Raw genomic sequence first — 27444 nt, 5'->3', positions numbered from 1 at the left:
CTTACTTCATAGTGCAGGTAAAAAATCAATTCCAAACTACAGAGAAACAATCACTGTAAAGACAGTTGGTAGAGGGATCTGGAATAAAGAAATAAGCAATGCATCAAAACTGTCAAAGTTTGCTTTCTTTGAATGGAAAAATGATAGGCTAGATGATATCAAGTATAAAGGAATGAACAAGGCACGTAAAGTACTGAGAAGTGCACAAAGGCGTGCACATGCTTCGAAAAGAAATACGCTAACTGAGAAAATTATGCAGGCATCTCAAAATGACTCAAAGTTATTCCACAAACTCGTAAATGGCCAATGAAAATGTAACAACAATTTAACTGATACTATGGTTTTTAAGGGTATTGAGGAATCAGATCCAGAACTTATGATGAGTGGATGGAAAGATTATTTTGAAAATCTATACAAGCTTGACAATCTCAAAAATAACCAAAATTTTTGTACAGAAAAACGTAGAGTGATAGAGGTACAAAACAAAATAATAGAAGAACTAGAAACAGAAAGAAATATAAAAATTGACAATACTAATGTTCTGGAAGTACAGGAAGTAATTAAAGCACTCAAAACTGGAAAAAGTCCTGGTCCTGATGGACTGTCAGCAGAGCATTTCAAACTAATGCCAGAAGAACTATTAACATACATAGTGCAAATAGTGAACCTTATATTTAAGGATAAAGATCTGCCACAAGAAACAAAAGAAGGAGTTGTTTCTCCTGTACACAAGAGTGGGAAAGATAAACTACATCCAGAAAATTATAGAGGTATTACAGTAACCAATACTTTTTCTACTCTAATAGAAGGAATTTTAAAAGACCGGTTAGAACCAAAATTACTGAAAGTTCAAAGTAAGCTACAAAGAGGCTTCACAGAAAAAACATCGTCATTGAATACCGCCTTTATTGTATCTGCAGCAGCAGACTTTTACAAGGAGATCCTAGAAGAACTCATATTGCTAACATTAGATGCTCAAAAAGCTTTCGATAAACTACATCACGAAATCCTTTTTAACAAAATGTACCATGATGGAATTGTGGGAAATATGTGGTTACTACTAGGAAATATGTACAGGAATGTAACTGTAAAGGTCAAGTGGAATAACAGCATTTCAGATAAGTTTACGCAAGAAATAGGTGTAAGACAAGGTGCAAAGTTATCAACTGTACTATACAAACGCTATAACAACAACATCTTAGAAGCATTAGAACGATCTAATATCGGTGCACGAATAGGCAACATTAACGTTGTCGCTCCAACTTGTGCGGATGACATTGCCATACTTGCCAGCAAAGAGCATGAGGTTCAGGCTTTACTTGATATAGTCAACGATATGACAAACAAAGACTTCGTGGCAATCAATCCTGCAAAATCGGAAATTGTGCCGTTAACAAAAGTTCAACAACAGCTGAATGTTTATTTAGGAGACAAAAAAATCGACGAAAAGAACGAGGTTAAACATCTGGGTCTTATTAGAACTATTAAGAACAAAGTGAATATAGAAGACCGATTAAAAGTGGCACGTCGTACTATAAATGCTATGCTTGGTCCTGGACTGAGTGCCAGAAAAGGAATGTCACCAATCGTCTCGGCACGACTCTGGCAAACTTACGCCTTGCCAAGGAGCCTGTATGGTATTGAAGTCTTAAACTATACAAAGTCTGACATCACAAAATTGGAGACTGCAACTACAAATCTGCAGACAGATACAAGGACTGCCAAAAAGAGTTGCTAGTGCTGCCAACTATTGTCTACTTGGTATAGAACCAATACAGTCAACTGTGGACCGACTGCTACTCAATTTCTTTGGAGGCATTATTCAAGACAATACCAGCATAGAGTACAGAATTTTAGAAAGACAACTTGTAATGTCAAAACAAACTGCAAATACGTTCATAAGTAGATTGGAAACTGCTCTATCAAAGTACAAACTGCCAAAAGCTCAAGAACTGCTATTAGTCAAACCAACAAGAGAAAAATGGAAAACAACTGTCAAGTGTGCAATTCAAGATTATTGGGCAGAGAAATGGGAGATGGAAAAATTGGAAAAATCAACAATGAAGTACCTTGACATTAAAGCAAGGCCAATTGGACATGCTCACCAAATATGGAAATTCACTTCATATAACACCTTAGAAGTAAAAAAAGCAGAAATAAAAGCAAAACTTATAACAAGGACTTATACACTCCAAGTAGATAGAGCCAAGTTTAGCAGAAATGTGGAGCAGGATATGTGCCAATTATGTAATTCAGCTACAGAAGATACAGAACATTTAATGCTGGAATGCAATGCACTGAAAACCGAAAGAGATAAACATTTAACAACACTTATATCATATGTGAAAAACAATATAGGCAACAAGATATTCGATAAAATTATGAATGAAGGACAAATGGTGCAGTTTATTCTGGACTCATCATCTGAAAAGATCAAGGAAATAGTTAACATGAAACATCAAAATATCAGAGACATTGAGAATATCACACGAACTTTATGCTATGGTCTACATACAAAACGAACAACCATGTTGAACAAGAGTTAAATTTGACTAAATGAACTATATCAGTCTATCAAGTGAAAGTAGGAGTTTCTTGATTTATGGTGTTACTGTACAGGTATAATTCTTTAAAAGTTTAAATGTACAACTGTAAATAATGTACATATTTAATTACTAACCTAAATAAATCCCATTGGGAGTGACCCTTAGAAAGGGTGAACCTACCAGACAGGTAACAGGTAACTCCTTAGGGGGGTAATTGACCATTTTGGTCATCATACATGTTGACTTATTTGTAAATCTTACTTTGCTGAACATTATTGCTGTTTACACTTGATCTCTATCTATCCTACATTCTATAATAATATTCAAGATAATAACCAAATTTCCTTAAAATTACCAATTCAGGGACAGCAACCCAACAACAGGTTCTCTGATTCATCTGAAAATTTCAGGGCAGATAGATCTTGACCTGATAAAGAATTTTACCCCTGTCAGATTTGCTCTAAATGCTTTGGTTTTTGAGTTATAAGCCAAAAGCTGCATTTCACCCCTATGTTCTATTTTTAGCCATGGCGGTCATCTTGGTTGGTTTGGCAGGTCACGCCACACATTTATTAAACAAGATTCCCCACAGATGATTATGGCCAAGATTGGATTAATTTGGCCCAGCAGTTTCAGAGGAGAAGATTTTTGTAAAAGGTATTTAAAATTTACGAAAAATGGTTAAACATTGACTTTAAAGGGCAATAACTCCTAAAAGGGTCAACTGACCATTTTGGTCATGTTGACTTATTTGTAAATCTTACTTTGCTAAACATTATTGCTGTTTACAGTTTATCTCTATCTATAATAATATCCAAGATAATAACCAAAAACAGCAAAATTTCCTTAAAATTACCAATTGAGGGGCAGCAACCCAACAACGGGTTGTCAGATCCATCTGAAAATTTCAGGGCAGATAGATCAGACCTGATAAACAATTTTACCCATGTCAGATTTGCTCTAAATGCTTTGGTTCTTGAGTTGTAAACCAAAAACTGCATTTTACCCCATATGTTCTATTTTTAGCCATGGAGGCCATCTTGGTTGGTTTGGCAGGTCACGCCACACATTTTTTAAACTAGATACCCCAATGATGATTGTGGCCAAGTTTCGTCTAATTTGGCCCAGTAGTTTCAGAGGAGAAGATTTTTGTAAAAGTTAACGACGACGACGGACGACGCCAGATGCCAGGTGAGCTAAAAGGAACATATCATTGGGAACATGTGTACGAAGTTTCAAGTAGATAAAGACTTCAACTTCATCAAATCTACCTCAACCAAAAACTTTAACTTGAAGTGGGACAGATGGACATAATAACGGAAGGACACACGGCCCAGAAAACACAATGCCCATAAATGTGGCATAAAAAGTTGGTAGAACAATTTAAGGGTCTGCTGTTGTGGAAGGCTGTATTGCAGATTTGTTTTTCGATAAAAAAAAATTTATTACATAAATAAGGTAGTTAGTTTTCTCGGCTGAATGGTTTCACAATTGTCATTTCGGTACCGTATGCAGTAGTGGCTTTGCTCATTATTGAAGGCTGCACAGTGACCTTTTGTTGTAAATTTGTGTTTTTTGGTCTCTTGTGAAGAGTTGTCTCATTGGCAATCACATCTTCTGTTTTATAAGAAATTCATCAATAAAACACTATGCGGCCTGTCAACAGCGAGTTTGAAGCATTCTATCTTGTATTTGTATTTCAGCAGTAGGTATTACGGTAGCTTGACAGTTGTTACTCACACCATCAATGATATATGCATCCTACCACTTTTGATTCCCCCTCTCTTGTTTTTTTTAAGACTGACTTACACCAATTGGTATACAATTGGTTTCCAGTAGCAAAGATATCAAGAGAATTGGGCAGGATAAGTGTCCCTCAACATTCCATTGTTAAAGAAGGTGACACTTTTTAACGATTTCTTAATAAACAAGAATGTGTCAAAAGTGCAGGGATGCCCAATCTGCACTATCATTTTCTATGTTCGGTTGACCACGAAAATAGAGTTAAATCTCTAATTAGCATTCTAACTAGAAAGATCATGTCATAGGGAACATGAGTACTAAGTTTCAAGTTGATTGGACTTCAACTTCATCAAAAACGACCTTGATCAAATACTTTAACCCAAAGAGGGACAGACAGACAGGCGGGACGAACAGACAAGAAAACATAATACACATAAATGTCAAATAATTATCTTAAAATTTAGTCACACAAACTGGGCTTGAAAACAGATAAGATTACACTAGCTTCTGATCTGCGAAATTATGTTCACAATTTGTTGAACACCATACATTGCCATATGGCCCTTATAGGAGTCAAATTCACTTTAATGGGTATCATCATTATTATATTATTACATTACAGGTTTTTAACATGTGCATAATAAATGAATAAAATTCTTATTTTAGTTTTATTGATGATCATATACTCTTAGAAACTGATACATACATTTTGCTATAAATTAATTCAAATAATAAATAATACACAAGATCTGATATATAAAATAACTTTTAATAAATATCTAACTAAAAAATACAACTATGTAAAATGTATCTTATCTCTGATAAAACTACCCATTTGGATATGTGAAAAATATTGCTGACCCTACCCCCTAAGCCCTAAATAATATTTATCAATTTAATGACCATTTAAATTCCTGGTTTACCTGTACCCACAAAACCAATGAAAATTGAAATCCAACTTAATAATGAATCCACAGTATAAAATAATTACCGACTATAAATTCTGTTTACCGACATAAGTATATCAACATTTGTACTGTATAAATGAGATCATATGTATGATGAAGAGATCTACTTAGAATAAAACTGAATCAAAATAGAGTATGAAAAACAAATAAAACAATGATGTAAAAAAATAAACAACAATGCAAAATGTCAATATAATGACTAGGAATGACATTTTCAATTAAAACTGTCAAATCTCTCCCATGCAAAATTTATTGTGACAATATGAACATATTTTATCTCTCCCATGCAAAATGTATTGTATTGTCTTTTTATCAGTGATGTAACAATATGAACATAATTTATCCTCAGCTATACTGGTTACCCTCTGTCAGCTTTAAGTTGCTTCAAATCCTTAACAGAAATAAATCACAGGTCCATAGTAAGTAAAACTTGTTTCTGTGACAATTTGCAACCTTTAATCTTGATCATTCAATCAATTCACAGAGGATTTTGTATCTCAATATGCACATATGGCAGGTATGAAGTACTATATAGATTGGTTGATGTGAGTCCAGTATATGGGTTGACGTGAGACCTGTATATGTAATTGTTTCATCTTCTACCACAGTGTATCATTTAGTTTTCGTGTTAAGAATGATGAATAGTATTAGGAGTAAACATGGAACACTTTCTTTTTTCTTTTATCTTTGTGTTTGACATCAAGAACCTGAAACAAAATATATTTGTGTTTATAGTATGTATGTTATGTCAATAATCATGAAATAATACCCTTTTCTCTAGATTAATGAAAGGAAAAATCACAGGTGAACATGTTCTAAGGAGTTTTAAGGACTAGGTAAAAATGATAAGTTTGAAAGCTAAATCAAAAACATACAACGTCTAAAGTCATCCACAATGATATCTTTTTACAGTTTTCTGTTCAACCTTTTAGGTTTTAGCTGAATAATGACTGGCTATCGACAGATATTTTGCTACTAGTTGATGTTGTCCATATCATTTGGTAAATTATTGAGCTTCATACCATGCATGCATAATTTCCATGTTTCTATAAGGAGACCATTTTTTCCTTTTTAATACATAAAACATAACTAACACCAAAACCATCTCATCACACCAAAAACTGAACATAGATACAATCTTTTTCTGCATCAGAAAAAAATCCCTTTTTATATTAAATGTTAAGGATTTATCCCAAAACACTTTGAAGAATCATATTTATACAAACCTTCTTTCTATACAGCTTTATAATGCAGAGTTTAATGTCAGGGTGTCTGGCGTGAGAAGTGATTTCTGGTACGGCTAGGTCTTTACTTGCAGGTGAAAGTCTGTCCTCCTCAAAATTATAAATGTCATCTAACTGAGAGAAAAAAAACATCTTTTAAAAATTATCACAGCTCAGTCAAAACTTTATTTTCTTCACAATTTTTAAAACAGCAACATCTTATCATTATCTTACAAATAGTTTTATCATAATATGCTCAATTTAAATAAATTTAAAATATCTAAACATTTTGGCAGTGAATGGGGAATTTGCTCTTAATCCTTTTTTTTTTTTTTTAAATTTACCCGTTTGTCATAAATTTAAATGCAGATATGAATAACAACATATAAAATAAGACTTACATCAATTTCATCGATGTCCGAGGTAGGGACCAATACCTCATCATCAAAACTAGCATCAGACATACTGTCAATAATATCTATATTAGATGGAGATCTTGGACAAGGTGTGGACTCACAGGTAAAAATCTCTGAAATAAACAAAGATATTTAAGATTATTTATTGTATTGAATATATAACTCAAGTTAAATAAATGTGGCAAGTGAGTAATCTTTATGATATGATTAAATCTAATGACATTTCAATGTTGTTTAATTGGTAATTGAATGCTGTAGGCACAATGCTGGATCAACAAGTTTACAAACATAATTACAAAGCCTAAAGATAGTCATGTTTTAAACATGTGTGACCTGTAAATTATTATTAAAAAAAAAAATTATTTAAAATTTTAGAAACTTGTCAGACATTTTCAGACTTGATGTGTGATACTGGTGAAGGAATATATAACAGACTTGTGAAGTGTATATACTTTATCATTATTCAATTGGTGGTAGGATATTATAACTTTGTACTGAAGGTAAGGCTTTATTGGCAGAAGAGGATTACCTTTAAATCAGATTGCATCTTTTTAATAAGTTACATGAGTTGTATAGGGATTCATACATGTACATGTATGATTTTTTAATACATTTTTTTTACATAAATTAGGCCGTTAGTTTTCTCTTTTTACATTGTCTTATCTGGGCCTTTTATAGCTGACTATGCGGTATGGGCTTTGCTCATTGTTGAAGGCCATACGGTGACCTATAGTTGTTAATGTCTGTGTCATTTTGGTCTTTTGAGGATAATTGTCTCATTTGCAATCATATCACAACTTCTTTTTTATATGTCAATCATAAATTTAACATGATGATAAGATCATGATGATACTAAATCCCTACATTTCAATTGAATTGAGGTGGGGTGCTGAGAGGCAGATTTAGAGTGTGCCCCCCCCCCTTTTTTTCTAGAAAAAAAATAGTTGATTATATAGGGGATCACTGAAGCATGACACAAGGAAACCCGCTTTTAGGCAGTTAGTTGTCTTCTACTTATGACAAATCCTGAATCCACCCCTGGAGCTGGCAAGTCCGTATTAAACTGCTATATATATATATAGTTAACTTGTCCTTTGCCTTTGACTTTGCAAAACTGTTGTTTGTCATATCATTTTGAATAGTTTCTTTTGTAAAATTTTCTTGACTCCTGATCCTGACTCAGAAATCTATTAAACCGAGTTTGACTATGGGTATAAATGTCAAAATTAAGAACGGACAAACATGAAACAAAGTCGAAGGAAGGACACTGAAAGTGAAAGTAAAAACTTCACTATAGCAATTTGTAGTGGCTAGTGCGCGTTTTAAGAGATTTATTGGAGAGAATTCAAATGATTACATACCTATGTTAAAAGGTAAATCGGTATTCAGAGCTTCTTTAGATTATCTTCCCAAATTTGCCCTTTAAAATGCAAACTGTACTCCTTTGTCTTCATGGGAAAGTGTAAACAATCTTTGCCGCCTTTAATTTGTGAGTGTTATCTCCCTTTATTGATAGAATATAGCTAAATACCCAAGAAAAATAACCAGTTATATAACACAAGAACAAGTTGAAATATTGAAGTATAACTGAAGAATGATATGATTGGATCATACTTTGCCTAAATGAAGTATACATTGTGATATGTTAAAAAAAAATTCACAGGTTACTAAGAAAATGACACATTTCATTGTGTATAAATAATTCAAGATAAAAAAAAATCATTAATTTATGCCTGGGAATGGTATATCTCCCACGGGGGGTCGTCTTCCTATTATTGGGTATATGGGGATGTGACAAAAATATGGGTCATAATTTTTCGAGATTTTATATAAGAATGATCATACTTTTTAATGACATCCTATATTAAAATGCATTTACGTTTGATAACTGTATATTGATTTGGGGTATGATCTACATATCATATATAAATACATGTATGCTAAATTGAGAATCTTACATTACAAAATATATGTGCACCAAACAATGTCAATTCATATAAAAACTTAAGGGTAGCTGTTATATTTATGAATTATGAGTGATGATGAGTAAGTGCCTATATAAGCATGGGTCAATGGGTCATATTTTGAATATTGTATATAAGTATAGGTCATTCTTTCTTTATATTTTTATATAGCTATAGGTATTGAATTTCAGTGAACGTTATATTAAAATGGGTATGATTTTTTGGCAAAAATGGCACACCCCTTACCAAAAAAATATCGAAGTTACCCCCCCCCCCCCCCCCCCCCCCTTTTGATATCTCCTGATAATGTGAATAGAAGGTAATAAAAATCATAGAATTATGAAATAAAATACAGGTAGATGACATTACTGTGTGGAATGTTTTATGTAAATTATACTATTTCTGAATAATCCTTTTTATTTAATAATTTTAACAAAAATTGTAACCAAGCCAATACACATTAGTTATTATATATAAGCTATGAGCCTGACACCAAGTGATGCTAAAAATGGCCCCAACCTGAACCAATATGTTTTTTTTCTTCAAATTCTGAAAAATGACTTCCAATTTAGCTTTAGTTTGTGAAGCATGATCATTTGAACAAAATACCAGCTGCAACTTAATGCTTATCAAGGGAAGTAATTGAATGAGCCAACATAAATGACATGTCTATAGTAGTCATTTATAAACAGTTATTTAATAATTTCCCTGTACATTAATTTTTGTTTTGTAAAGAAGACTCACTTTTAATAAAAAAAAAAGTACCAGTTAAATATGACTCATTATTAAGCCAACATTTATTCCTCATCTACTGATTGGTGGATGTTTAACATAGTACATACAATTGAGAAAGGAAATGGTGAATGTGTCAAAGCGACAACCACCCAACCATAGAGCAGACAACAGCCAAAGGCTACCAATGGGTCTTCAATATAGCTAGAATTCCTGCACCTGTAGGTGTATTTTTAGTATATGTATGATACCAATGAAATTAAATTTACTGTGCTGTATTATATTGATACACTGAGCCTGATTTGTACACAGACTCTGCAGTGATGTGTACAAACTAGCTCAAAACTTGACATTGTGACAGTTACCAGAAAGCCATGTCACAGTACATGGACAAACTACTGTGTTTCTATTCTGACAAGGAGGTATTGTTGACATTATGCCTTGTAACAAATCACCACATACCACCCTCGTTCAGAGCATGGTAATCATTATACTCCCACCCCTCTCACATTCAGCCTTGTAACAAAATCCCCAGCATACCACCCTCATTCAGAGCATGGTTATCATTATACTCAAGCCCTCTCACATTAAGCCTTGTAACAAAAACATCAGGAAACCACCCTCGTTCAGAGCATGGTACAATATCATTATACTCCCACCCATCTCACATACCACCCTGGTTCAGAGCATGGTAACGCTATCATTATACTCCCACCCCTCTCACATACCACCCTGGTTCAGAGCATGGTAACGTTATCATTATACTCCCACCCATCTCACATACCACCCTGGTTCAGAGCATGGTAATCATTATACTCCCAACCCTCTCACATACCACCCTGGTTCAGAGCATGGTAACGTTATTATTATACTCCCACCCCTCTCACATACCACCCTGGTTCAGAGCATGGTAATCATTATACTCCCACCCATCTCACATACCACCCTGGTTCAGAGCATGGTTATTATTATACTCCCACCCCTCTCACATACCACCCTGGTTCAGAGCATGGTAATCATTATACTCCCACCCCTCTCACATACCACTCTGGTTCAGAGCATGGTTATTATCATACTCCCACCCCTCTCACATACCACCCTCAGTCAGAGCATGGTTATTATCATACTCCCACCCCTCTCACATACCACCCTGGTTCAGAGCATGGTTATTATCATACTCCCACCCCTCTCACATACCACCCTGGTTCAGAGCATGGTTATTATCATACTCCCACCCCTCTTTGCAAGTAGAAGAACACATACCAATGTTTTCAGATTCAGTAGTTTCCATAACTGTACCATTCTGTAATACAAACAAAATATAGCAGTTTAAATACTGCACGATTCAAGTCACTCATTTTATAAAGGAAATTGTTTCAACACCAAATTTAGTCTACACATGTACATGTCTGTGTAATAAATATTTTGATATCTATTCTACGGAAACAATTGCTTGATATCTTGTTGCTGTATATATCATTTCATCGTTGTATACATAAATTAAGCTGGTATTTTTCTCATTTGAATTGTTTTACATTTGTTATTTGAGGATCCTTAATAACTAACTATGCAATATGTGTTTTGTTAATGTTGACAACTGTAGGATGCATATAATTACGAACAACTGTTAAGCTCTGTCATTTGGTCAGTGGTGGAGAGTTGATTCATTGGCAATCTATCCACAAATTCTTATTTTTATAATCAACAGTATTGTTCTTCAATATTGTATCTGAAAGTCATAATTGCTTTTCCATTAATACTTATAATACCCAGTAAGGCACTTTCAAAATTGGTCAACCATCTATTATGTCTATAGGGACCATTTTAGAATTTTTACTGTACTTAACATAGATGCTTGGGGAATTAACACCCTTTAATCAATTTTTGTTTCAGTAAATACACTGCAATAGCTTAACTTATTTTCACTTATTTAATGTATTCTTGCACTTTTCTGTTTGATATTACATGTTATGATAGAAGTTTATAAAATTTGACCTTCTCAAACTTGACTGTGGTGTACCTAGCACATCTAAATTGACACAAACTTCAACTGTACATCTTCAACTGAGATAGCAGAGCTCAATCATTACATGAAATATATATTTATTTGAATCTTAATGCCAGTTTTACTTATTTCAAAATGACAAAATTAAAGTAAAAGTTTATAATACAATTACAACAATGTACATAAGTACTGTACCTGTGTCTTTTCCTCACTGCTGCTAGAGATGTACTGCACCTGAGTTGGTTCCTGCATGAACAGTCTAGGTCCACCATCACTAACTTCAGACTGTGTTGGCTCCTGAGTAAGTTGAAAGTTCGAAGATTCCAGAGAGTCTGAATGATCATTTTTAAATTTATTTTCTTTTGTAGAGTGTTCAAGATTATCTATTTCTGGAGGAAGTTCAAGATTGTCCAAATACTGTGCCACAAAAGTCTGCCTGTCTATCTCACCAGATATATCCTCCAAAATATTTGAATTTTTCATCTTGATATTCTGGCTTTTTACATCTCCTGTTAAATTTTTATTTTTTGGTTTTCCCCTGAGTCTTAATGATGGCATTTGAAGTTTTATAGATCTCATATTTTTTGTCTTTGGAGGTAATTTTGTATGACATTTTGAAGAAGTTGGACTCAGTTGTATTGGTTTTATACCTACAAATTCAATATCAACAATTTTTTGTCCCCAAATACTTGCTTTGCCAGTAGCCTTGTCTATTTCTTTACAAATATCACACTTTTGTTCCGCTAACTGTTTAACATGCTTATCATGCTTATGTACACAAGAAGATAATTTACAATTTCTATCAAATTCAGACTCCATAAAATCATCAGTCATTGGAATTTCATTACTATTTCTGTTTGCAATTAAATAGTTTTTACTATGACCTGCTATTGCATCAAATCTATTTTTATATCTATATGTTTCATGACTATTATATACACTACTGTTACTATTATTCCTATTGAAAATTGTGTTTTTCTCATATGCAGAGTGACTATTAAACACATCGTCTGACAAACTGGAGCCTGATTTCCCTGATAATATTTCTCCTTTTCTTTTAATACTGTTTTTGTCATTATTTGAACTTGAGGAAAATAAAGATTTGCTTCCATCCATGTATTTCCTACTGTCAGTCCTGCAAAAAAAAATACCTTCAAATATATATCATTCAGCATTTTGACATGCATTTATTCAACATTTTAACCAAAATCTGGTATAAATTTATTTCATCCAATAATTTTGTGCATTTTGCTCTGAGACACATAATATAAAGCAAAGCCAGTTATGATGGGACAAACAACATTACACATGAGCTTTGTAGGTACAAATGTATAAGGTCTGTTCATTAGGGAAGGTTTATTTCATTTATGTTAATTGTGTGTTAAAAAATGCCAATTTTATAATAAAAACTTATTGGTTTTTCAAACTTTCTTTGGCATGTTCAGAAAGTCCTAATCTTTTTCTCATATTTCTAAAATTAGCATGTGGTCCCTTGTTTAGGATTGTAATTTGTAACATAGATATATATTTATACACAATGTATGCAATATTCAATGGTTTGGTTGTAATGAAACTTATACTGCACAAAAAATCTGAAAAAAAAAACATCTCTAGAGTTGTCTCCCATCTTTGGCTAACTGTAATTTATGTTTTGACCATTTGCTTACCACCAGTGAATATTCATATACATGTACCAAAAAATTATTAATACATGTATGTAATAAATATCAAAACTAACATTTCATGTAAAAAGAGTATTGTCCAATGTTCAGATGTTTTTAATTTTTATATTATGAAGTTAGTGAAGTTAAGTTACTATGTATCAGTTTTTTTTTCAAGTTTCAAGTGTATAAAAAGAAAAAGAATGGCAATATATCCTTAGAAAATTTACAAACTCTGAGTAATTTAGCCATCTTTGTAGATGAATCACCTCTCAGATGAGGTACCTAAGCCGTAATGATCAAGAGGCTGTACCCTGTCACAGTCTGTGATGATCCCAAGCATGGTCAACATATGTATCAAATCAGATTCACTTAGTTTTGATTTGGTCATTATAACATCAAGGAAGATTTCAAAAGCTGCTGATGACGAATCTTGATGAAGTTCATAACACTTATCTTCACTACACTGCATCAACTGTAACAGAAAAAAGGGGGGTTTATTAAATGTTATATCGACTTAATCATTTTAGAACTTACAATTGATTCATTTCTTTCATTATAACAGATTTTATGATTGCATCTGAGATCAACTAACGCTTTTTTTTAAATACAGTGAATAAAAGGATTATAAACTGAAAAAAAATATTCAAATAACCCACAACCTTTGACCCCTGTAAGTATATATTCTAGGGTTAATAAATTCTTATATCTGCCCCATTTAAAGTCATAAATTGCATAATAAGTTTTGTGGGATGTCTTTTAAGTAAAAGTTATCCATTTACTAAACATATATACAAAATTAATTATAATGTATTAAACACATCAAACTAAAATTTCCTTTTAACAAATTCTCAATTTTCTGTAATTTAATTTTAAAGTGTTTAACATGTACAAGCTATAGTTATAAACATGATAAGTAAAAGTTATTTTTTGTTTGACACAGTGAAAAGAAAGATAGATTTTATTCACAGTTATATTGTTAGTGAGTCATAAAATCTTTTATAACTGAACTATGGATACAGAATATTGTGGATTCATTATCATTCGTTACAACACAAATTTTCATGGATTTCATTGTTACAGTTAAAAAACAAAAATCAAATGTTCCAAGAATAACAAATTTCCTATACATGTAGTTCTATATGCAAACTTTGGCAAAACTACAAATCAAATATCCATTTCCTTAATCCATGAAATTTGATTCCCATAAAAATAAACAAATCTACATTACATAATTATGTTTTCTTGAAATACAAACTTTTTCAAGCACTGTTATTGGGAGATGGCTTTCAATTTTAGACAGGAAGTTTTCTGTGAGTCTTTTGAGTGCAGCATGGAATTCTGGGCCATATTCTTCCTGAAATTCCTCTACAAAATAGGCTGTACAGAGTTTCTTATCTGCTGCTAATGGCAAGTAAAACTTTCTGAAGTTACTGTATACAGAGGACAGACGTTTTAATTCCTTTTTATCCTGCAACATACCAATAGTATTTGATAGATAAGAAACTTATATTACAAAAATACTCATATTGCTGTAAACAAATATTTATTCATCTAGTTTTATGGCTATTTTATGAAATATTCCTTAAAGGCTTTGATCTTACTGATTGATAATTTCCTATTTAACACAGCAGTGATGCATACCCTTCAAACATTTAAAGAACATTAAATAGGTGCCTACATCATGTCATGTAGGCTGAAATTCAATTCTCCATAAAAAAAAAACCACACAACTAAAGTCAAACCTGTTCATACAGATGCAAGTCCTATAATATATGACTTCAGAGTCATTCAATGCTTTTTATCCAATATTTCTTTTTTAATATCAATGTTGAAACCCAAAGTCATATAAGATTTCAACTATTTGAATGAAAATGATATGAAACTCTGAAGTCATACATTATAGGACTAATACAGATGCCATTCATTACAATTCTTAATTTTTATCACATACTTTTTTGATACATCTTAAAAGGGGGTCTCATTGGGGGGTTCTGATCCCTGATCCCACTTACTGTTTTGTCAGATTCCTGTATCCCGCTTACACTATGTAAGTAAGCAAATCTCATTTTTTTGTAATTTCCCGTGTCCTGCTAGACTACATTTCCCGTTTTCATGGCACAATAATTTGACTTTCACGGGTCATGCTTACAAAAAAATCAGCATCCCGCGTCACGCTTAGACCCCAATGAGACCAACGTTAAATATTATAAGTGTATACTCACAGCACCTGGGTAGTCTGCCCCTGACCTTGGAAAATATTCATTTAGTTTAACAAGAACACCATCTTTGTTATGTTCCAACATTTTCAGTAATACCTGCAAAAAAAATTAAGTGACAATCTACACTTGTTTTGAATAACCTGTTTAATAACATTTTCCTTTGACCTAGTGTAAATAACAGGTACATTGTACAATAAAACATTTGGATATTTCATTTAAATTTGGAAATGAAATTTTATTAAAAATTTATTTTTCTATGAATACCGGTACACACAATTAGTAGCCTTTTTAAACCAATTAAAAAAATAATTAAAAATAACATTTTCTCCACTTAAAAAAGTGTTTACAGTCAGGGCATTAACGTTCAATTCTGTCTGACTTTAATAGTCATGCTTCTATCTGTATCAATTATAGCCTTAAATAGAACTTTTGCTTTAAAAATAAATTGGACAGAACACAACCTTGCTACAAGTGTTGTCCTAAAAAAAAATTACAGTAAGAAGCATCTCAGATGGCCCACTGCACTATTGTCATCACTGACATCAGATAGTCTGCACCACATGTGCAATGTTTAAAGGCATAATCATCACTGATGTAGATGAAGGTAGCTTTTTGTAATGTAGAAATCAAAGTAATTTTTCAACAATCACAGTCAACATTCACTTAATTTAACAATTTTTGTATGATCTTACATTTTAAAATAACCAAAAATTCCAATATTAAAAGAACTGAATATGTTAAATTTCAGCATTTATCTGATTAAGTACAGAGACCCCTTACCAGGGTGTCCAAGTAATCACATAGCCACAATTCAATTTTTGGTAATATAATCAAAAATCATTAATTATGTTTATAAACAAGATAATCAAAAATCAAAGATACACCTCTAGATTATCAATTAATCACGAAATATTTCATGTGGTAATCAAATCGTTTGACAGTATAAAAATGGCAAAGTAATCACATCATCTGAAGCTGGAGACAGACAGACAAACAAACAGACACACAGATCGAACAAGATAATGCCCCTTGGATACATGAATATCTTTATAGATTGCACTGTGATACTATTTTATATATGTAACACTATGTCTATGAACACTGTAGGATGGATTGTATTAAAAAAAGATTTATCAAAATAACAACTTAATCATTAAAATGTATCTCAGATGGCCCACTGCACTATTGTCATCAATGACATCAGATAGTCTGCACCACATGTGCAATGTTTTAAAGGCATAATCATCACTGATGTAGATGTCTTTGTTTATAATCATTTTAGTATACAACTTCCATAGGTCATGTAGGTACACGTTAAATTGCAGCATTGGTCTGTAATCTACAGGATACCACTTTAGATTTATGTTTGTTAATGATATTGAATAGTGAATACTGAATACTAGTGTAACTTTTTTTTTTAAATGAGACCTCAACTTTTAATATTTCAAAGGGTCATAACTCTTTTAAATAAAAGTCAATCATGCACTGTTTTATAAATTGTCCTAGATATTATTGATATTAACCTTAAGTATAAATTTTATAAAAATCTGTCAAGAATTGCACCCATGAGAGCACTTAAGAGGCCAATGTCCTTAAATTTAATATTTCCAAGGGGCATAACTTCATGAACTTTTTTTTCAAGTTTGTCTCCACTTTTATTGAATTTGGCATAGATATTGCTGATATTAACCAATAGTATAAGTTTAATAAAAATCTGGCAAGAATTGTACCAATGAAAGCACTAGAAAGACTGGATGGATGGTATTAACCAATAGTATAAGTTTAATAAAAATCTGGCAAGAATTGTACCAATGAGAGCACTAGAAAGACTGGATGGATGGTATTAACCAATAGTATAAGTTTAATAAAAATCTGGCAAGAATTGTACCAATGAGAGCACTAGAAAGACTGGATGGCTGATATTAACCAATAGCATAAGTTTAATAAAAATCTGGCAAGAATTGTACCAATGAGAGCACTAGAAAGACTGGATGGCTGATATTAACCAATAGTATAAGTTTAATAACAATCTGGCAAGAATTGTACCAATGAGAGCACTAGAAAGACTGGATGGATGGTATTAACCAATAGTATAAGTTTAATAAAAATCTGGCAAGAATTGTACCAATGAGAGCACTAGAAAGACTGGATGGCTGATATTAACCAATAGTATAAGTTTAATAAAAATCTGGCAAGAATTGTACCAATGAGAGCACTAGAAAGACTGGATGGATGGTATTAACCAATAGTATAAGTTTAATAAAAATCTGGCAAGAATTGTACCAATGAGAGCACTAGAAAGACTGGATGGCTGATATTAACCAATAGTATAAGTTTAATAAAAATCTGGCAAGAATTGTACCAATGAGAGCACTAGAAAGACTGGATGGCTGATATTCACCAATAGTATAAGTTTAATAAAAATCTGGCAAGAATTGTACCAATGAGAGCACTAGAAAGACTGGATGGATGGTATTAACCAATAGTATAAGTTTAATAAAAATCTGGCAAGAATTGTACCAATGAGAGCACTAGAAAGACTGGATGGCTGATATTCACCAATAGTATAAGTTTAATAAAAATCTGGCAAGAATTGTACCAATGAGAGCACTAGAAAGACTGGATGGATGGTATTAACCAATAGTATAAGTTTAATAAAAATCTGGCAAGAATTGTACCAATGAGAGCACTAGAAAGACTGGATGGATGGTATTAACCAATAGTATAAGTTTAATAAAAATCTGGCAAGAATTGTACCAATGAGAGCACTAGAAAGACTGGATGGCTGATATTCACCAATAGTATAAGTTTAATAAAAATCTGGCAAGAATTGTACCAATGAGAGCACTAGAAAGACTGGATGGCTGATATTAACCAATAGTATAAGTTTAATAAAAATCTGGCAAGAATTGTACCAATGAGAGCACTAGAAAGACTGGATGGATGGTCAGATAGATATACAAACCAAACATACAGACAAGAGTATTGTCACAGCACTTATTATGCAGGGGACAATCATACTGTATGATAGATTGACTTCAAAAGATATATCAGAAAGATGACTTTTACAGTCAAAAGCATCTCAGATGGCCCACTGCACTATTGTCATCAATGACATCAGATAGTCTGCACCACATGTGCAATATATTAGGCATAATCATCACAGGTATGCATATCTTTGTTTTTCTCATTTAATTCTATTAACAATTTTTAAATGTAAAAAAACTAAGTATTTCATCAATATTGACTTCTAGGTTATGTTTGGTTGTTTGTATACATGGGTTATTTTATTGACATTAACCAACCCTTCTTTACTTCTGATTAATATAAATCTACTTGTCAAATCAAACTTTTGAGATTTAGAATAAAATTTACCCATGTGGCTATTGCAATGTATTAAAAAGTAAAACTCTAAGATAGATTTATATGTCTGACACTAGTATAAGAATAATGACTTTTACAAACAGGCCCACTGCACTATTGTCATCACTGACATCAGATAGTCTGCACCACATGTGCAATGTTTAAAGGCATAATCATCACTGATGTAGATGTAGGTGGCTTTTTTATTACCGAGTCAACTTTGTAATGTAGAAATCAAAGTAATTTTTCAACAATCACAGTCAACATTCACTTAGTTTAACAATTTTTGTATGATCTTACATTTTTAAATAACCAAAAATTCCAATATTAAAAGAACTGAATATGTTAAATTTCAGCAATTATCTGATAAAGGACAGAGGCCCCTTTCCAGGGTGTCTAAGTAATCACATAGCCACAATTAAATTTTTGGTAATATAATCAAAAATCATTAATTATATTTTTAAACAAGATAATCAAAAATCAAAGATACACCTCTAGATTATCAATTAATCACGAAATATTTCATCTGGTAATCAAATCGTTTGACAGTATAAAAATGGCAAAGTAATCACATCATCTGAAGCTGGAGACAGACAGACAAACAAACAGACACACAGATCGAACAAGATAATGCCCCTTGGATACATGAATATTTTTTTAGATTGCACTGTGATACTATTTTATATATGTAACACTATGTCTATGAACACTGTAGGATGGATTGAATTAAAAAAAGAATTATCAAAATAACAACTTAAACATTAAAATGTATCTCAGATGGCCCACTGCACTATTGTCATCACTGACATCAGATAGTCTGCACCACATGTGCAATGTTTAAAGGCATAATCATCACAGATGTACAATGTAGATCATCTAGCAATATTCAAAGATTGTAAGGAACTTTGTTGAATTCTAGATGACCTTTCCTTGGGTTACTATGTAATTGGCATAAACAATTTCTTTTATTCCTATATAATATAACTCTTGTCTTCTTATCTTATGAAACTTTTATGAATGTAGAAAATTTAGCAAACTTTTACAAACAAATGTATCTCAGATGGCCCACTGCACTTTTGTCATCACTGACATCAGAAAGTCTGCACCACATGTGCAATGTATTAGGCATAATCATCACAGGTATGCATATCTTTGTTTTTCTCATTTTATTCTATTTACAATTTTTAAATGTAAAAAAATTAAGTATTTCATCAATATTGACTTCTAGGTTATGTTTGGTGGTTTGTATACATGGGTTATTTTATTGACATTAACCAACCCTTATTTACTTCTGATTAATATAAATCTACTTGTCAAATCAAACTTTTGAGATTTAAAATAAAATTTACCCATGTGGCTATTGCAATGTATTAAAAAGTAAAACTCTAAGATAGATTTATATGTCTGACACTAGTATAAGAATAATGACTTTTACAAACAAATTTATCTCAGATGGCCCACTGCACTATTGTCATCAATGACATCAGATAGTCTGCACCACATGTGCAATGTTTTAAAGGCATAATCATCACTGATGTACATGTCTTTGTTTATAATCATTTTATTTACGTATCAAATTGTAATGTAGAAATTTAGGGTTGATGCATGTTCATCTAGCAATATTCAAAGATTGTATGTAACTTTGTTGAATTCTAGATGACCTTTCCTTGGGTTACTATGTCATTGGCATAAACAATTTCTTTTATTCCTATATATTATAACTCTGGTCTTCTTATCTTATGAAACTTTTATGAATGCAGAAAATTTAGCAAACTTTTACAAACAAATGTATCTCAGATGGCCCACTGCACTTTTGTCATCACTGACATCAGAAAGTCTGCACCACATGTGCAATGTATTAGGCATAATCATCACAGTCAGGTATGCATGTCTTTGTTTATAATAATTTTATTTACTTATCAAATTGTAATGTAGAAATTTAGGGTTTATGCATGTTCATCTAGCAATATTCAAAGATTGTATATAACTTTGTTGAATTCTAGATGACTTTTCCTTGAGTTAAAATGTAGCAAAGATATCTAACCTTCCAAGATAGACAACACAATCAAAGTTATTAGCCATACATTATATAGAGAATATCATATGGCATTTTCAATATCGCATCTGTATCAACCTGAGACACCAGTATAATCCCAAGAGCTCTGCTTGAAGGATTATATTGGTTGAGGGTTGATACGGTGTGTGATATTGAAAATGCCATATCATATACACTTTATTATATATTCATATACCTCAAGTAGATGTTTTTTTATGAGACATGACGTCATTCAGATAAGAAGGTTTGAAATGACGTCATACAAATTATAGGTTTGACATGACGTCATACAGATAAGGGTTTTGATAAAGCTTTGCAACAGTGACTGCAATCGATGACATGACGTCATACAGATTAAAGGTGTGATAAAGCTTTGCAACAGTGGCTGCAATCGATGACGTGACGTCATACAGATTAAAGGTGTGATAAAGCTTTGCAACAGTGGCTGCAATCGATGACGTGACGTCATACAGATTAAAGGTGTGATAAAGCTTTGCAACAGTGACTGCAATCGATGACATGACGTCATACAGATTAAAGGTGTGATAAAGCTTTAGCAACCGTGCTGATATCGATATCATCACTGGTGGCTGATACAGCACACTTGCCATTGACTGTATTACACATACAATTTATCTGTATTTACTACTAACATGACTAAGTATATAATAATTATAGATTATCGTTGATTATCTCAACGAGATTGATTTTCTCGCTTGAGCTGGAACAGCGAAAGTGAGAAAAGCAATCGAGTTGAGATGACCAATGATAATCTGTTTATCGCTATTTTGCCTATGACGACGTTGTCAATTTCAATGTCAATTTCGTTAGCAACGCCACGTGGCCTCCTTAGTTTCTAGCGATAATTTTTCCATCTCAAGCGAGAAACATGATATGAAAATTATCACAAAAAAAGATCAAAGGAAAAATGCACAAAATAGCGATAAATCACTATATCTATCAAAGTAACTGAAACAGAAGGGATACACAATGGATGTTTACAGAAGGGATACACAATGGATGTTTACAGAAGGGATACACAATGGATGTTTACAGAAGGGATACACAATGGATGTTTACAGAAGGGATACACAATGGATGTTTACAGAAGGGATACACAATGGATGTTTACAGAAGGGATACACAATGGATGTTTACAGAAGGGATACACAATGGATGTTTACAGAAGGGATACACAATGGATGTTTACAGAAGGGATACACAATGGATGTTTACAGAAGGGATACACAATGGATGTTTACAGAAGGGATACACAATGGATGTTTACAGAAGGGATACACAATGGATGTTTACAGAAGGGATACACAATGGATGTTTACAGAAGGGATACACAATGGATGTTTACAGAAGGGATACACAATGGATGTTTACAGAAGGGATACACAATGGATGTTTACAGAAGGGATACACAATGGATGTTTACAGAAGGGATACACAATGGATGTTTACAGAAGGGATACACAATGGATGTTTACAGAAGGGATACACAATGGATGTTTACAGAAGGGATACACAATGGATGTTTACAGAAGGGATACACAATGGATGTTTACAGAAGGGATACACAATGGATGTTTACAGAAGGGATACACAATGGATGTTTACAGAAGGGATACACAATGGATGTTTCAATCTGATATATGAATGAATCAACAATCTCACTTGCCAAAAGATTAGTCTTCACTTTTCAGATAAAACTATTGTGATTGCATAGAATTTTGCTCAGTTTATAAGTAATATAGTGTTTTGTTATACATGTATCATGGATAAGCTGGATAGAAAGATCAATCAGAATGACAACTTTTACATACAAATGTATCTCAGATGGCCCACTGCACTATTGTCATCAATGACATCAGATAGTCTGCACCACATGTGCAATGTATTAGGCATAATCATCACAGGTATGCATATCTTTGTTTATAATCATTTTATTTAAAAGAGATATTTAACTAAATGACAACTTTTACATGTATCTCAGATGGCCCACTGCACTTTTGTCATCACTGACATCTGATAGTCTGCACCACAAGTGCAATGCTTAAAGACATAATCATCACAGATGCAGATGTCTTTAATTATATTGAAGTTTTTTTTTAAATTTGCATGTAAAATAGTGCTCATTTATGCCTTTTCTAATGTTGCATCAACAGCAAATTGTAAAATATTTCATAATTATTTTGACCATGACCTACCATCATTTTAATCCCAGTGACTAACTTGGAGTATGCTCTGAATGGGATGAACTCTTTACAATTCTCATATAAATATTCTAAGAACTGAATGGCTTGAGGATAACTGTCATAATCTGCTGAGGTCACGATGCAGTGTAAACCACTTGTTACTAAATATAACCTTGAAACGTTCCAATCCTCAATGTCTGATGCATTCTGGGATACAGCTGAAAAAAATTTATTAATCAAATTATGTTTAAAACTAGTCAAGGATTTGTATAGTAAGACTTACTATACAAACCCTAGAACTGGTCAATTAAAATGTGCATTCACCTAATTTCAGTTCAATTTTCCTAAAAGCACAAAACAATTTCACCAGATGAATCTATGAAATTACATAATTAAGTTAAGAATGTATTCTTTTGAATGTTTGATGGTTCAGATTTGTTGAAATCTTGTATTATTTCAAAAAATGTGATACAAGTGGAAAATATTAATGAATTTAAAAATTATCATTTTCTCTTGGGTACTGTATCACAATGAAAAGGTCTCACAATTTTTTTTAACCCTCTGATGTTTTTTTTAAATCAATTACTTTTTATAACTTTTAGAGCCTTGACGTCACTGCCATTTAAAAAAAATATCAAAAATACACTGCTTTCATTATCTAAGTACTAACCATGCTTACATCGACTTACTAGAATTATTGAATTGTGATATACATATATATATATATATATATTTAAAAACATACTACATCTAAGATACAACTTACCAGAAATTACGTTATGGAATTTAAATTTACAGGCATACTCTAGTGCCCAGGTTGAAATTTTCTGTTTAGTATCCATCTGAAATGAAACAAAATTTTAATCTAGACAGCTTACATGTACCATTTCTTATAAATGGTGCCACCTATGCCCCATTTAAATTTCATTTTAAGGGGGAAAAAACAACATAAGTTTTGCAGAATTCGGTGAAAAATCAGATTTTTATTATCTTCCCCTTCATCATGTTCATTATGACTTCACATTGTGTCTGACAGCATTTTTTGGGGATTTTTTAAAATCTGAATCAATTATACATTTTTACATATGTTTTATTCAAGTCATCACTTTTTCAACAGACTGACAAAGGGAGATTTTTATCAGTTTTTTTAGCATGTTTAGGGCTAAAATTATGAATAACTGAACCAACTCCTTTCAACACCTTTGACACATGCTAGCAATTGGTAATGCCTAGATAAACTAGTCACTATAATATATAAAGATTACAATATAAAATGTGGTATGATTGCCAATGAGCAATGATGAGACAACTATCCACAAGGCTAGAATAGCAAAGAAATGTGTTTTATGCACCATTGTTTTGGGATAAACAACCGGCACAGAATAGAAATATAAGTCTGGTCATTCTGGGCTGAAGTCGATCATCCCCAAAGTCAGTTTTTGTATAGCACCCTGTTTAACATATATGCATCTACCTTACAGCCTTAATTATTATTATAAAATTCATAAACATTTATGAATTACAATTCATTTATAACACACTTTATTTTTATTCCCTATGAATTTTATTTCATTATTAGGGACAGATCAACTTAACATGTGGGGCTTGATTGACTTGGGACAGATTTGGCATGAGAGCCAATATATTAAATTTATAAGAAAAAAACACATACACTATTTCGTGTATTTGGAAATCATAAAAAAAATATTTCTTCTTGAACTTTTGATGTCATACAACAATCACTTTTTAATTGTGCCTTCAAATACATGTATTTTGTATTATGACATCTGAATTTTATGGGAACCTTTGTGATGTCCAGTAATGGCAGACAAAAAGCAATAAGGTGTTTTAATATAATGATACAGCTTTTATCTGGTTACATCTTATTGCTATATACATGATATACTTTGTCTGCAATAACTTGAAATCACAAAGGTTCCCAAAATATTTTGACGTCACAATACCAAAAAATATGACGCCATAATCATGATAATGGTAAAGTGTTTGAAATTGTTTTATGGTCAATGGTCAAAGAGCAGAACAAATTTTCTGGTAACCAGGACAGATTTCCAAATAGGGATAAAGGTGTATTGGACCACTCCATCTAGACCCTAAAAGTGTTCTTAATGTCAACAATTGCACATTGATTTTCCTAGAAATGGTTGAATTCAACATATCTTCTATATATTATGGGTGAAAAAAGGTGGATCTTATCCAAATAATTATGACATCTTCAATGCTATTTATATTTTTTTCATTTTTCATCAACAGACAAACAATTCAAATAGCCTCCCTTTGTTAGTCTTGTATTATTTTAATTTTAGTTTCTTGTATACAATTTGGAAATTAGTATGGCGTTCATTATCACTGAACTAGTATATATTTGTTTGGGGGCCAGCTAAAGGACGCCTCTGGGTGCTGGAATTTCTCCCTACATTGAATATCTGTTGCCGTGTTGGTGACCTTCTGTTATTGTGTTTTCTATGGTAGGGTTGTTGTCTCTTTGACTGTTTGACCACAGGAGTTTGAAATCCTATCAATAAGGGGGTAAAAATATACCAAGGTGGACTATCACAGTTCGAGAGAAGCTCTACTGTGATAGTCGACTTTGGTATATTTTTACCCCCTTATTTATAGGATTTCAAACTCAATAAAGCGGTAAAAATATACCAAAGTCGACTTTCACAGTTCGAGAGAAGCAGACCTGCCAACTTTTGAAAATCTCCATGGGGGATTTAGCGTGCGACAAGATTTTTAAGGGTTACAATTCTAGCGACTTTTCTGTGAGCATTGTTTTTTACTCCTAAAATAGTCTAAGTTCTCTTCTTTTTTCTTTTGGTATACTAATGATGAGTTTATAGGCCTTGATTTCTTTTATTTGCATGATTCTTGTACTATTAAATTATAAAATTGACAAAATAACTGAGGAATAGAGAAAATGGCATTAAAAATAAAGATTCAAAGTAGAGACCCCCCCTTTCCCCCCTCCAAAGACCTCATCTATGAACCTTGACTCAAAACATCTAAAACTACATGTCCTAAAGTAAGAAGGATAAAGACAGATTTTGATTTAGTCTTGTCAATATCAATGAGAAAATGGATAAAATTTGAGTTATCTTTCTTTGTATTCAGAGGAGCTCTTACCGGCGGAGGCTTATACATTAACACAGTAGAAGTGTATACAAAATGGCGTAAATCAACAGACACACGATGTCTGATTTCAAAAATTAAACAAATTTCAAGATAAACGATGTTTTCTTGAGAGTTCTTTACAGTTCTCATCTCTCAATTAATTATGATTTTGCTGTGGAACTACGGCAAATGTTGCAAATTGTGCTTGTATGATAAATTGATTAAAATTGAAAGGCTGTATACAAATTAATTTTGAGGACTGTAACGACCCATTAGGTAATCTGATTACATACAACCACTAACTATGACACCTGTTGTGACTGTTGATTAGCGTAGGGTCATTAACTTGTCATAACATGTCCCCAGGTAAAATGATTAATTTTTTAAAATTGATCAGAAAAACTTCAAAATCGGAAAACAATAATTTTTTCGGGTATATTTGTTGAAAATCGGGATTTTGACTAATTTTACGATACCGATATCGGGATTCGGGTTGAGGGGTAAAAATCAGGATGATACCGCGAAAATCGGCATAGTTGGCAGGTCTGGAGAAGCTCTACTGTCATGACTGTGATAGTCGACTTTGGTATATTTTTACCCCCTTATTGATAGGATTTCAAACTCCTGTGGTTTGACACATTCCTCATTTCTATTCTCAATTTTTTTCCAAGACGTCATAATTATTTCTTCTTCTTCTTCTTCTTTATATATATATACAAAAAAACATCAACTGGTTGATGATTACTTTCCGGCGCATGCTAGTCCAAATAATTATGACGTCTTGAAAGGCTATTATAATTTTTTATAATAAATTATAATAGCCTTTCAAGACGTCATAATTATTTGGACTAGGCGCATGCCTGTTTTAACAATTTTTGTTTATGATTAAAAATATATATTGGGAGTAAATGACATCATGGACACAAGTTCAGATAATTAACCCATATTGACACAGGAAGGGGTCAAAGACAAAGCAAAAATTCAAAATAGCTTGAAGTATGATATTTGAACTACAAAAAAATGTGATTTAAATAGTTATACATGCAAATCTGCCATTCAATTATCAATAACCATCAACATATGAGCATTTATGTACTATAATATAATTCTTTACACGTGGGCCGTGGCCTGTATCAGTCTAATCTAAAGTGAGATTGGTAAAGAAGTTTTCCAGTGGCTTTTTTCGAAAGTTTAAAAGGTGTGTAATTG

The 27444-nt window shown here is 32.5% G+C and overlaps 1 protein-coding gene across 4 annotated transcripts; it reads right to left on the bottom strand.

Moving 5' to 3' along the window:
- Window positions 1–5166: 5166 nt before the first annotated feature.
- LOC134720633 (uncharacterized) lies at window positions 5167–27444 on the bottom strand. 4 transcript variants are annotated; one of them, XM_063582999.1, is made up of 11 exons: window positions 27332–27444; window positions 23870–23945; window positions 23116–23321; window positions 15484–15576; window positions 14517–14729; window positions 13528–13733; window positions 11793–12732; window positions 10856–10895; window positions 6882–7009; window positions 6484–6615; window positions 5167–5964 (listed from the first exon to the last, which is right to left on the bottom strand). In XM_063582999.1, exons 2-11 carry the CDS (start codon window positions 23943–23945, stop codon window positions 5905–5907), a joined length of 2094 nt encoding a protein of 697 aa, XP_063439069.1. In that variant the 5' UTR covers window positions 27332–27444; the 3' UTR covers window positions 5167–5904. The 4 variants fall into 4 exon arrangements, with proteins under 4 accessions (XP_063439069.1, XP_063439068.1, XP_063439066.1 ...); XM_063582998.1 differs by having other exon boundaries at window positions 27350–27444; XM_063582996.1 differs by having other exon boundaries at window positions 27277–27413.

The sequence above is a fragment of the Mytilus trossulus genome, chromosome 6 (assembly GCF_036588685.1).
Source record: "Mytilus trossulus isolate FHL-02 chromosome 6, PNRI_Mtr1.1.1.hap1, whole genome shotgun sequence".
Taxonomy (NCBI): domain Eukaryota; kingdom Metazoa; phylum Mollusca; class Bivalvia; order Mytilida; family Mytilidae; genus Mytilus; species Mytilus trossulus.
Note: the sequence above shows the minus strand (reverse complement) of the source record. Positions and strands in the feature narration are given on the sequence as shown.

Excerpts from the sequence above, each read along its gene's own strand:
- LOC134720633 (XM_063582996.1), bottom strand. Across the intron at positions 13,734-14,516 it reads CAATAACAGTGCTTGAAAAA|TTGATGCAGTGTAGTGAAGA; the intron begins GTTTGTATTTCA and ends TTTCTGTTACAG. Across the intron at positions 12,733-13,527 it reads TTAGGTACCTCATCTGAGAG|GACTGACAGTAGGAAATACA; the intron begins GTGATTCATCTA and ends TTTTTTTTGCAG.